Source organism: Schistocerca cancellata, chromosome 1 (genome assembly GCF_023864275.1).
Source record: "Schistocerca cancellata isolate TAMUIC-IGC-003103 chromosome 1, iqSchCanc2.1, whole genome shotgun sequence".
Taxonomy (NCBI): Eukaryota; Metazoa; Arthropoda; class Insecta; order Orthoptera; family Acrididae; genus Schistocerca; species Schistocerca cancellata.
Window position 1 is genome coordinate 762,284,867 of NC_064626.1, and position 13,750 is coordinate 762,298,616.

At 41.8% G+C, this 13,750-nt stretch overlaps 1 protein-coding gene across 2 annotated transcripts in view; it reads right to left on the reverse strand.

Annotated features, from left to right (window-relative positions):
- Positions 1–1,539: 1,539 nt before the first annotated feature.
- LOC126186724 (PC4 and SFRS1-interacting protein-like) overlaps positions 1,540–13,750 on the reverse strand; it is a 49,809-nt gene continuing 37,598 nt past the window's right edge. For both annotated transcript variants that reach the window (XM_049928235.1, XM_049928236.1), the window contains exon 3: positions 1,540–3,407. In XM_049928235.1, coding sequence (XP_049784192.1) covers positions 1,969–3,381 — 1,413 coding nt within the window. In that variant the 5' untranslated portion in view covers positions 3,382–3,407 and the 3' untranslated portion in view covers positions 1,540–1,968. The remainder of the gene's footprint in view (positions 3,408–13,750) is intronic.

Genomic DNA, 13,750 nt, shown 5'->3' on the forward strand with positions numbered 1-13,750 from the left:
CTACAAGAAGAAAAGCTTTAGGATGGAGAATGCCAATTATTTTATATGGTCTACTGTAATGTGGTAAGAACTTATCAGTTTCTTTTTTCGAGTTTGAACTACAATATTTCCTGTCTAATACCAGGTCATCAATTCCCCTTCCATTATGTTTTTGCACCCTGAGTTCTTCCAAGAAAGTACTTTAAAAGGTTGGAACTGGAACTCTTTTCACAATTTCTGTCGAGTCACCTTTCATCTTCCATAATAGAGGGTGTTCATAAATGAATATCGACATTTAATGCTCTATAATAATTATTATATTAAACTTACAGTTATAAGTGATATGTCAAATGAATCAATGTGAGCACCCTTTGTCACACGGCACACCTGAAGTCTATAGCAAGGGGCCCATTGACAGGGCTTCCTTTGCATGGCCTCCACGTTCACCTGACCTAAAGCCATGTGATTTTTCCTTTGGGGTTTCATCAGGGATCGTGTGTACATCCCTCTGCTACCAGCAGACCTCCCTGAACTAAGAAATAAGATTGAAGCAGCTGTTGCTACAGTCACCGAAGACACTTATCAACGTTTGGGATGTAGCCGTGAGACAAATGGTGCTCACATTGAACATTTATAAACACTCTATATTAAGAATACTCCATACTCCAAGTCTTGCCACCCCCTGACACAATTGTGTCATGATTATTGCATACAGAGCAATGTTTGGTTTAGGCTGAGGAATATCTCCATTTACAACAATCTTAGTAACTTCCTAACTTGCCTCATACTGTAACACTCCATTGGATGCAGTAAACAATCTATCTTCAAAAACAAAAAAAACAAAAAGGAATACACTGCTCTGTTCCTCAAAGAGCTTAAGTGTATAGTAAATATGCTGAAAGTAGGTAAATATTTACAGAGATCTAAGCAAAGGGACAGTACAATAAACCTTTGTTCTGAAAGAATTTTTCATTGTGTGGTTAAAGACTGAAGATGTCATGACAACTGCTTTCTTAAACTTTCTATCTGGAAGGTATTGCACAAACAATTTAATATCTTACAAAACTAACACTGTACTGCCGACTCTTGTTAAGAAACAATGTAAATTTATATTTATACTTGGGTCAAAATAAACTGATAGGAGCAATGGCAGATTCGTACTGTACCCACACATACAATATGATTACAGTGACAAGAACTGTGCAATTCAGTTCTAAATCTCAACACGTTCTCCATTACTCACAAGTTACATATTACAGTCTGCAACTGACAGGTTACCACAACTGATATAACAACAGTGAACAGAACACAGAGCGGAAAGGAGGCCACAACCTAGGTGGTTTTCTGGTAAACACTTGGCTGTCAATCACTTATCTGATCCAGGTAAGATTGACTGTTTTAACAAAAAACACATCATAGGGTTTGCTACCAAAAGCCTTTTGTCAGGCTGGAATGGAGTGAAAATTAATGTGAACATTAAAAATCGTGCATCAAATGTAGGACAAGAAAGTTTCTGCACAGTGCATACGATTAACTGAAATCAAACTTAAAGAGTTTAGATACATATACATACAGATCTTTATTGATTATCAAGATGGGACAAAATTCATATTATTATACGAAACAATCACCTATCCATAATTTTTTCACTAAGTTTACAATAGAGCATGCAAAACATTACATTGTATTCTTAACTGATGGGACAGCTGGACATAAAAACAGCCCATACAAATTTAAAGAGCTACAAAATGACAAACCACTATGAATCGTCCTTTTAACATAGTAAGGTTGTTAAAACATTGTCTACCAAATCAGTTGCTTTTTACATTTATTTTTCACACCTTGTGTTTTTCTGTAACAGTTAATACTGTTCAAAAGTAGTATGAATACGAGGATCATCAGTACATAAGAAGAATCAAATATTTAACAGATTTGAATTTCCAATAGTCCATTACACATAAACAGAAGACACTCTCTGAGCTGATCTGATTATTTTGAATCCTGAATGAAGGAATGGACACACTCTCTAGGGAATGCTGTTGTAACCTTCTGAAATTTTAGTTTGCGTTCTGTAAAAGAACTCCAAAATGACTGATTTTCAGGAACAGTAAAAAGTGATTTAAACTGGCTGTAAATGTAGGCTGCTTTATTTCTTATTGTGGCTGTCTTGGGATAGAACTGTGCCTTTTGTTGCTCTGAGAAATTCCACTTGTCTACATTTCCCACATAATGACGAAGCCTCCTGATGGTTTCTACTAAACTCGGTTGCTTGAGAAGCATCAAGGGATCAATAGACAGACCAGCGAGTTCATCTAAATGTTGCAAACATTTGTCAGGATCTGCACTCAATAAACCTAGACATCCTTTTATTGCACCATCAAGCTGTGCCAAGCGAAGTTCTGTTTTGAGCCATTTAATTTTACTCTTCCGACGTTCAATTAACAGTTGGCCATGTGTATTTTCTGATTCTTCTTTAAGGTACATTTGCATAGTTTTTGGAATAATATCACCTGCTTCTATTAAATCCTTCAATTTAAGGGCACCTTCAAGAGCTTTCTCTTCATCTGTATTTATATGGATGCAAACAGCTTGACCTGATGGAGCATTTGCCCTCACCGACTGGTTCTTTTTCAGAGTTTTCTTAAGGTCTTTTGCACCACCTATGTCTGCAGAACTTTTCTCAATTTTCACTGAAGGTTTTTGTTCTTGAGAAGATCCTTCGTCAGCAGCAAGTATGGTGGTTTGAATGGCACCTTCTTCTAATGCAGCAGCTGCAGCAGCGTCATCATCATCTGCAAACTTTTTTGGCTTAATTTTACGGCCAGATCTACTTACAATCTCTGCTCTCTGTGGAGAAGGCTGTATTCCGACAGTCTCTGGAGTGCGCAGAGGTTCTTTGTTCATAGACTTCCGGTTACCTGAAGTACTCTGACGCTTTGTTCGTTTTGTTTCCTGTTCATCAGGACCAATTTCAGTCACACGTTTACGCTTCACGGGACGCTTCTTGTCCTCTGCAGTATCAGGCACTAATGGCTTTGAAACAGAAGTTCTCGGTGCTTCATCAATGACCAAGTCTCCTTCACCTTCACTTTCACCATCTGCACTTTGTGTAGTTGGAATACTACCTGGCATATTTGGAGGTGGAGGTTCTCTTCCCTCAATCTGTGCTAACGCCTGGGCAAAACCTTTGCGTTTTATTGGTTTTCCATATTTTTCTTTGTTTTCGTAATACAAAAACAGGTCTTCAACTTTACAAACCGCTGTTTCTGCAGTACCATAAAAGAAAACATTATATTTCACATTATTGGGAGTTGACGCTACTACATTTTCCACTCTTGCAGGCCATGGTGGGTATCCGCGAACTTTTGCAAAAACCTTGTCTCCAGGATGAAAGGTTTTCATTTTTGAGTGCAAATGTGTCAGTCAATCTGAAAAAGAAAAAGAAAATACATAAATAACTCAGTCAGCTAAAAGCACAATGTTTGTGGAATTTTTGATCTTCATAATATCTACAGGAAACATATAATTAAGATTTGACAGATTAACATGACTTTCAGTGAAGTCAGACAGATACAGAAGTATAGCACACAAGGCACTCATTATTTCATCACAGTAACACCTAAAATTTCATCACTCAGATCTAAACCCACTACGTAGTAGTTCAACTCCTCATAAAAGACCACAGGAACATTTTAAAATTAAGTTTCTGCTCTAAACTACACAGCTGATCCCATTATGTTTCATTTATTATTCATTGCATGCCCTGAAATCTATATTTTATACAGGCTGTACATAAAGTCCAGGAACACTCAATTATTTATTGCACAAGAACCAAATGATGTAGACCATACATATGTCATTTTGAAGAGAAACCCTGAAAGTTTTTCGTCTGTTAATTTGCTGATAGTCAGCGGTCGTTGCAAACATGTCGAATTTAGGTGCGGAGCGAGCTTTCTGTGTGTTCGAGTTTTATGTTTAGAACCTAGTACGGGAAGAAGCCACCAACACGGCCCTTTACCACTGGCACAACAAATTCATTAAATTCGTTACGGCGGGTTGCTTGTACCCGGCAAAGAGAAGCTGACATCCCAGTGAGCGAAGTGAATTTGGAATGCGTACGAGAGACATTCATAACATTTGTAAGGAGTCCAAAGAGATCAGTGTCTCATGCATCCCAAACCATTCAAATTGGAACTAGTGCAGAAGCTCAACGACGACGACAAAGACAAGCTTTTAGAGTTTTCTTCGCAGTTGCAACAACTGAATAAGGATCGCTTCATTTTTAGAGATGAAGCCACTTTTCACACTAACAGGAAAGTGAATAGGCATAATTGTCGAATCTGGACTACAAAGCATCCACACGAGTGCATTGAATTCAAGCACGATTCCCCAAAGGTAAATGTTGTTTGTGCCTTGTCACATCGAAAACTGTACAGACCATTCTTCTTCGCCAAGAGCACCGTCACTGGATATTCCTACTTTGACACGTTATAGCAATGGCTGATGTCTCAAATGCGATCGGACTCTCCGTTCATCTTTCAGCAGGCTGGGGCTCCACCCCATTTTCATTGTGAAGCTCATGGATACCTGAACACTGAGCTGCCGCATCAATGGATCGGCTGTGCTACAGAATGGGACAGGCATTTGACAAAATAGCCTCCCCGATCACCAGATCTCACTCTGTGTGACTTTTTCCATGGGGACACATTAATGATGTGGTGTATGTACCGCCTCTACCATGTGATGTAGCAGAGTTCCAGAAGAGAATACAGGAACTGACTGCCACAGTCAACGATGCCATGCTGGGACTGGTATGGCAAGAATTAGATTACCTTATTGACGTCTGCCAGGTCACTCGTGGTTCACATATGGAATGTTTGTTAAAAAAAAAAAAAAATAAATAAATAAATAAATAAATCAGAGTTTCTTTTCAAAATGCAATATGTATTACACCTGTAAAATGTTTAGTTCTTCTGCAATAAATAACAAAGTGTTCCCCAACTTTATGTACAACCTGTATTTCATTGGTCCACTTGATCCAAAATGATAATGACAATACCAGCTGTATAGGAATACAACTCCTACTGGTTGATTCTGTCAACATGTTGCCTCAGCAATTTTAGAAAGACATCTACTGACACTACTTTTCAATTCTGCTAAAATTTCCAGTCTCATAAAATCAGAGGACTTAACAAAGACAATATACGAACTACTTATTTCCTGATGTCATTGAATTAAGCACCTTAGTTGTTGACAATTTTTGCAGGTATCTGTTCTAAAATATGTGATCCCCATATTTATGTTCTCAAATTCTGTTCACCTCTGATCAGTTTGGACACAATGCTCAGCCAAAATGTGTTATTACTACTTTTCCAATCAAGTTAACAAATGAAAAACTACTACTGCCTGTTAAATTCTATTGTAAAAACACTCAAAGTTTGACATTAATTATGAGTAACTTCCACTTTGGTACAAACAAAATTCAAGGCCGTCAACACTTTTGCTTCATGTATTCTTTAAGTTAAGCAAAAGCTGCACTGAGTCTTCTTTGTTTTGATGTATATCTGAATATCAAGAAAGCATCTCTTCTCCTGCACCTAGCACTGCAACTATATCTGACAAATTTTATTGCTGTTTATATTAGGTGCAGTTGCTGCAATGGAGCCAATCCCCTCAATTTACATTTAAAATTTGCAAAGAAACTAAGTAAAAACAACTTTAATACAAACTAATGATTCTCCAATCAAGACAACAGCAACACAGAAATTTAATTTTTTACCATTAATACAAAGCCAAGGAAAAATAGGTTTTAGCATTTCGTCAAAACTGCAATCATTACAAATGAGCAAAAGTTTATTTTGAAGAATACACCCGAGAAAAATAATCTGCATTCTATCTGAAGTAATCATCAGATTTTGGAAACTACAAACCACATTGCCTTACCAAAAATTATACTGTCACAGCTTCCACTTAAGCATGAAAAAATTGCTCCAATAAGAATGCAGCCCTAGTGTGAAGGCCATTCTCTGGGACAGAATGTTACTGTTCACAAGCAGCTGGAATTTGCCTGACTGCTGTGAAGTGTTGAGAGCTGTAGGGAATTGATGTCCCAGGGTAAAGTACTGATAGATATCACAGATACCAAAGGCACTGCAAATGCTATTCTCTCTTGTGGTACTGTATATTCTACAGGAAGTACATATATATCTCCACTCCTCTACTTGACTGTAGCAGAGCACCATAGCACTAAGTGTACAGGAGATGCGGAGACCAGGAGGTAGAGTCAATACAGGATATGGGGGCCTATGCAAAGCGACTAATTTTTGGCCAATGCGTTGGCAGAGTTCATTCATTTGCTCAGAATGGGAGGCAGACACTGTCAGTCACCTTTTGGACGGCTGGCGATGACAATCAAGACGCATGCTCTGCAAACTCTCTCAAACAATTTTACAGAAACTATTCACTAAAAAATTCATTTGTAATTTACTTGTAGCTTTATGTCAGATTCATTATGATGTACCAATCATTTTGTTAATGGTCATAGTCATTGTGATAGTTGCGTGGAAGTAGACATTGTACAAAATTCTAAAAAGTTTGCAATGAAAAATAGGGGTCACTATGGTTCTGTGTTTGGTGCATCTAACATAATATGTTGAAACACACAAAATTTAGCTAACATATTGAATCTCAAGAAAACTGATCTGACATAGCACACATATTTGAGATCACACTGTGCCAGTGATAAAGCCAGATTGAAATATCCACAACATTCCTCATATTTCATAAACTGAGATATTGAAATGAGATTTTGGCAAATGATACCATGCAATGAGTAGAGCATTTTTATGTATGGTCATTATGCAAAACTTCAAGTATCGACCATGTTATTTCCACAAACTACAAAATTTGTCAATGAAAGAATGTAATTTATAAGAGCCATCAACAGCTGGTGAAATGATAAATGCTATGGGTTTTGGAACACCATAAGTGAAGACACTACATGTTTATTTTGTACTGAGGATGTGCTGTTTCATGAGATACTGACCTTCCTTGTCCTCAATTCATTATTTAATAAACTTAATTTAATAAACCACTCTTTCAGAATTCTCTCTCAATTGCAACTACATATGTTAACATGGCAACATGAGAATGGTATAGGTTTCACTCTTAATTCGGTACACTTGACAATTCTCTTTACAAATGGTTAACATAGCAGGCAAAAATAAATCACTGCATTTTTGGCACAATTCTTTTTCAGTACTAGCCAAAGCAGATGTGACAGATCTTTTTGAATGGTCACCATGCAAGTGTGGGCATGGTGGGGACCCACTTCATATTTATAAAACATTTGAGTGAAGGCTTCAGTTTAGAATGGCACTTCCCCTCCAACACTCGACATTTCCCCTACAGCAACTGCCTGCAGCTCCCACCGCTACCACTCTCTTCAAGTGTGCCCTGCCGTTCACACATCTACTGGCCACAGTATTCTGCACGAACTCTACTCTGGGTATTTTAACACTTTCCATCCAAGTTTGAGATTCTTCAACTGAAACTGAGCCAGTAAGACACCTGTTGTGAATTCTGCTGTGTCTTGTGTTTGGGGAAGGGTACAACTGCAAAATAGTAGTGATCTGTTAATTGTATGCTGTTCGAGCTTACAGCTAATAATGGTAACCCTTAGGAAAATTACAGCAAGGGACTGGAAGGATGATCTTGTGCACTCAATAATGTGCCTGAGGGCTCATTCAATATCTTGCTGCTGCAGATTATGTAGGTTTACTGGCTCATCACCTTGTAATCACAGGATCCCGGTGCTGAGTACTGGTGAAAACACACCAGATCTCAGATATAAACCTGCTACTGGTTTTGACCCCTCTCTGTAAGCAGTAAGGCAGATGCGAGATAATCACACTGTGGTACAAGGATGCAACACCTAAACAGACAGACGTCAAAACGAAATTAAACACACAACGCACAGTACACAGCGGAGAGAGGATTCCTATTGCCTGGCTGGCAAAGGATTGTTTGTGTCTTTGGATGTGTGCATGTTAAATACACGAGTGATATTCCATGGGCAACATGAGTCCTGCAAATATAGCTCATGACCTACATAACAAGATCCATGAATATTTTCCAAAGTAAGGAATGTGCAATATTTGTACGCTTTATTTCCTTCATTTGTTGATAAGTGTTGAAAGAGATACACTGTTGATTGCTGCAGGGCTGTATGTACAAGATGGGAATGTTTATAATCTATACAAATAAGAGATGCTGTGAAGTCAATCTGATGGCATTTCATTAGGTTACATGAAGGAAATGCTCCAATAAAATCCAAACCAACTGAAAGACAGATTGTAGAGTGACGTTACAAATAAATTCAATAAGTTTAAAGGGATGGAGGAAAGAAAAACACACAGTTAAATGCTTTAAAGCAGTCGTGGAACAAGATGGAACCTGAAGACGGAAGTTCAGTGAATTAGAAACCACGTATACGAACAATTTATTCTAGCCAGAAATTAAGTTTTGTTCATGGAAGACTTAAATATTTGGGGATTGCATTACGCTAACCGAATTGGTTGGTTGGTTGGTTTAAAAGGGAGGGAAAGGGATCAAACTACGAGGCCATCGGTCCCTTGTTCCCAGTAGAACAATTACCCAAGGAAAAAAAGAAAAATAAGACGTACGGCACAAAAGGGGAAAGGAAGAACCAGAAGATTGACAGAAGGACAACAAACACTACAATGGACAAAATAGGACAAGAAAAAGGGAGAAGAGATTAAAAACAAGAAAGCATATTACCATGGCTAGCTGACCTCGAGAATAAAAAAAAGGAGAAGCCAGCCACTCTGCTACACATTAAAACGGTCAAACTAAAAGCTCATGGGTGGAGGACGCAGAGGGACAAAGGACGTGTTGAAACTCTGATGAAAAGATAAAACCCACCATCACAAATAAAACTTAAAACTAAAGCTGCTGTTGAGAGACTGTTGCCCAACACCGAAGGTAAGGTGTTGGGAAAGTTAAAAGCCCACTGCAGAGCAGCTAAAAGTGGGCAGTCAGCAAGAGGTGCATGACTGTCATTTGGAAGCCACAGCGACACTGAGCTGGGCCCTCGCGACGGAGGAGGTAACCATGTGTGAGCCACATATGGCCAATGCGGAGCCGACATAGGACAATTGATTCCTTGTAAGAAGCCCATAGCGAAGACTTCCAAAGATTCAGTGTCTCGTTAATGACACGCAGTTTGTTGTGCATATTGTTATGCCACTTCGTCTCCTAAAGCTGAAAAACCTTGCGGCATAAGACAGAATGCAGGTCAGTTTCAGAGATGCCCATCTCCAGGAGTGGTTTCCACGTAGCCTGTTAGGCCAGCCTGTCAGCAAGTTCATTGCCTGGGATTCCGTGGGGTCCACACAAACACCACTGAACGACTGGACCGTTCCAGTGCAGAGATGAACTCCTGGATGTTCAGTGCCAAAGGATGGTAAAGGTAGCACTGGTCGGTAACTTGTAAGCTGCTCAGGGAGTCAGAACAGAGAAAAAACAACTCAAGAAGAGGAACGGGTGTACTGAAGAGCACGTGATATGGTCACAAGCTCTGCAGTGAATACACTGTAGCCAGCGAGGAAGGAATGCTGTCTAACATGGCCTCTGTGGACATAGGCAAAGTCAAAATTACCATCAGCCACCGGGCTGTCGGTGTAAACAACTTCAGAGCCCCGGAACACGTCAAGAATCTAGGTTTTTTGTTGGGTTTAGGGCACAAAACATCGAAGGTCATAAGCACCCAGTATACAACCATAAAATGCTGGGACTGCGAGGGTAAAAAACCGTTTCGAGATCCAAAACAGAAAGGAAGAAAAAACAAATCTGAAACATCAGACATTACGAAGAGTATCTAAAATATGGCGACAAGACACCGGAGTCACCAGGTAGAAATCAAATCTCTTGTCATATTATTGCTTTTTAAAAAGCTTAAAAACGTGAGCCACAGCTCGCTTGTCATCTGCTAAAATGCCTGGCAAAGTGGGCAGCAGCCCTACCCTGAGAAGTAAGTGGCTAAAATAGGGGCAGAGGAACAGGAAATGTCTGACTGTTAATGACTGGCTACAGAAAGGGCAACTGGGTGCAAGGTCGCCAGTCAACAAGTGGCGATGAGTAAAGCAGCAGTGCCCTATTTGCAACTGAGCTAACATTACTTCCTCACGGCTAGACTTTCAGGAGGAAGTTGACCGGGCTGTTGGGAGAGGTTTGACTTCTCTGAGGTTGTTCCCATGAAGGGAGCACCAATGGTCATGCCAAAGTGACGCGATACGCCGATAGAGAAAAGTAAGAATATCTTGTGAAGGGACAGAGTAAGAGGCGGGCCGACTGAGATGGACAGCGGCCTTAGCTGCAGGATCAGCAGTGTCATTCCCAGGCGCACCAACATGGCCAGGATCCCCACATGAACATCACTTGGGCTTCCCCATCCGGGAATAAATGGAGGCAGTCCTTGATCCGTCGAACAATGGGGTGGACTGGATCTGGATCATCCAGACTCTGAAGGGCACTGAGGGAGTCAGAGCATATAACCCACCGAGCGAGCTTATGCCTCCGGATGTAGTGAACAGCCTGATTGAATGCAAAAAGCTCTGTGGTAAAAATTGTGTACTGGTCGAGAGCTGGTATTGAGACTTATCATCCCCAACAACAAAAGCACAGCCAATACTGTGAGCAGACTTGGAACCATCAGTTTACAAAAATATGCTATCGGCAAGTTGTGAGCGAAGTTCGAGAAATCTGCAGCGATAGGTCAGCTCGAGAGACTAATCCTTCGAGAATGAGCCGAGGTCAAAATGAACACAAACCTGTGCCTGAAGCCAAGGTGGTGAAGGGCTCTTGCCCACTTGGAAAGTGGCAGGAAGTGTGAACTGCAGCTGCTGAAGCAGGTGACGAAAGTGGACACCAGGAGGCTGCAGAGAAGAAACGTATATCTCGTACTTGTGGTAAAAATGTCATAAAAAAAGGGTCAAAGGTTGGGTGGCCTGGCATGGAAGAAAGCCGACACGCATACCTACTGAGTAGGATGTCACGCCAGTATGACAGGGGTAATTCACCGGATTCTGCGTAGAGACTCTCAACGGGGTTAGTACGGAAGGCACCAGTGGCGAAATAGATCCCCAAATGGTGTATTGTATTTAGACGGCGTAAGATAGACTTCCGTGCAGAGGAATAGACAATGGATCCATAACTCAACTTGGAGTGGACAAGAGATCGATAGAGGTGGAGGAGGACAGTCCAATCAGCTCCCCGAGAGATACCACTCAATAAATGAAGGACATTGAGGGATCGGGTGCACCGTGCAGTCAGGTAGGACACGTGGGGAGACCAACTGAGTTTCCTATTGAACGTAAGCCCTAAGAACTTCGTTGCATCCATGAACGGGAGAGCATTTTGGCCCAGTCGCAAGGACGGGGGAAGAAACGCCTTGTACCGCCAGAAGTTGACAAGCGGAAACCATTTGCGACACTCCACGAATAGAGACGGTCCAGACAATGCTGAAGACAGCATTGCAGGAGACACGTCTGCTGGGAGCTGCAATAAATAGCAAAGTCATCAACGAAAAGAGCCGGAAATGCCAGCTGGAAGGATGTCTATAATTGGGTTGATGGCTATGGCGAAGAGGACGACAGTACGAAGTCCTGAGGCACCCCGTTCACCTGTGAAAAGGTGTAGGATAAGGAGCAACCCACATGTACCCAGAAAACTCTGTCTGTCAAAAATTCCCGGGTGAAAGTGGGAAGAAGACCGCAAAGGCCCCATTTGTGCACAGTACGTTGAATGCCTGTCTGCCAACAGGTATCATAAGCTTTCTCCAAATCAAAGAATAGAGTCATTGTTTGTCACTTCTGCAGCATGTTATTCATGATGAACGTCGACAGGGTGACGAGATGATCAACTGCTGAGCGGCGCTTTCAGAACCCACACTGAGTATTGGTGAGAAGATGGTGTGACTCCAGCCAACACACTAATTGACCATTGATCATGTGTTCCATCACCTTATAAACGCTGCTGGTAAGGGAAATTGGACGATAGCTGGAAGGAAGATATTTATCTTTACCAGGCTTAGGTAGGGGAACAATAATAGGTTAATGCCAAAGCGTGGGAAATACACTGTCAGTCAAAATACGATTGCAGGTATCGAGGACAAGGCGTTTTCCCGCAGGAGGAAGATTCTGCAGCATGAGGACGTGGATTGTATCGGGCCCAGGAGCAGAAGACCTGGATGAGTAAAAAGCATGCTCGAGCTCCCTCCTAGTAAAAGGAGTATTGTAGCATTCCGATTCAAAGAGACAAAAAGAGATTCCACGAGCCTCCTCCGCTGCCTGTTTCCGAGGAAGGAAGGCAGGATGGTAGTGTGTGGAGCTTGAAACCTCCGCAAAGTACCGGCCCAAAGCGTTGGAAACATTGACGGGGTCGACTATAGACGTTTCCCGTCAGTCAGATAAGGGATCTGGGAGTGGGCAGTAGTCCCGGAAAGCCAGTGCAAGCCACCCCAAATGATAGAGGATGGAGTAAAACTGTTGAGAAAGCTGATGAAGGAAACCCAGCATGGTTTCTTCTTTTCCTTAATAGTGAGACGGCACTGCGCACGTAGTTGCTTGTAGCGGATGCAGTTCGTTAATGTAGGATGACGGTGAAAGACACGAAGTACACTGCCGCAATCCTCAGTCCACCAAGGGACTGGGACCCGACAGGGAAGAGTAGTAATACAAGGGATAGAGGATTCGGCAGCCGAGAGAATAACGTCCACGAGGTGCTCGACCTGATCATCACAGCTGGTAAATGGCCATTCGTCAAATACTGCCAAGGAGGAATATAGCCTCCAGTAAGCAAGAGAGAATTTCCGATGAGCGGGCCACTGTGATGGGGTATGGTTGTACAGGCGAGTCACACAATGGAAGTGGTCACTCGAGTAAGTATCGGAAAGAGCACACCACTTGAGACGACGAGCAAGCTGGGCAGAGCAGATCGAGAGGTCTAAGTGGGAATAAGTGTGTGTGGAATCAGAGAGAAACATGGATTCACCAGTATTAGGACACACAAGATTAAGATGATCTGCCAAAAGGGAACCTCTCGGGCAGGCAACAGGTGAGCCCCAAAGAGGATGACGGGCAAGAAGCAGAAAGGGCGGAGGAATCTGAGCAACAACCTGCATCAGGTCCACCCTCACGATAGCAGAAGACGAAGGGATATAAATGGTGCAGAAGGAAAAGGTAAATTCGGGAAGGAAAACACGCGCAGCAACTGCTTGTAGGTGTGTGTGTGTACGCAATAATGACAATCATGACGTAGAAGCAGCATGACCCCATCATGAGAAGGAATCCCCACAGTAAGAGGAAGGTCCATTCGTAACGAAGTAAAATGGGAAAGAGCAAAATGGTCTTGAGGACGTAGCTTGGTTTCTTGGAGACAGACTACAAGCAGACATTGCTATCACAGGAGCAGCTGGAGATCCACCCTGTTAGATGGAAGGCCACGGATATTCCATTGTAAAAGGGCTGGAGAATGAAGAAATATCTTGATGGTCGCTTAGGGCAAACTGTCAAGGGAGAACAGCCACTGAAATCCACAGAGGAGCATCCTCGTCCATCAACTCAGTGGGATCAATGGAGCTTCCCCGGTGCTGGTCAGTTGAAAAGGACTGATGAGTCCAAGAGGGCAGACAAGTCGGAGAGGGGGAAGATTGTTTGCCTTTCGATGATTGTTTTGATTTTTGGTGATTGGC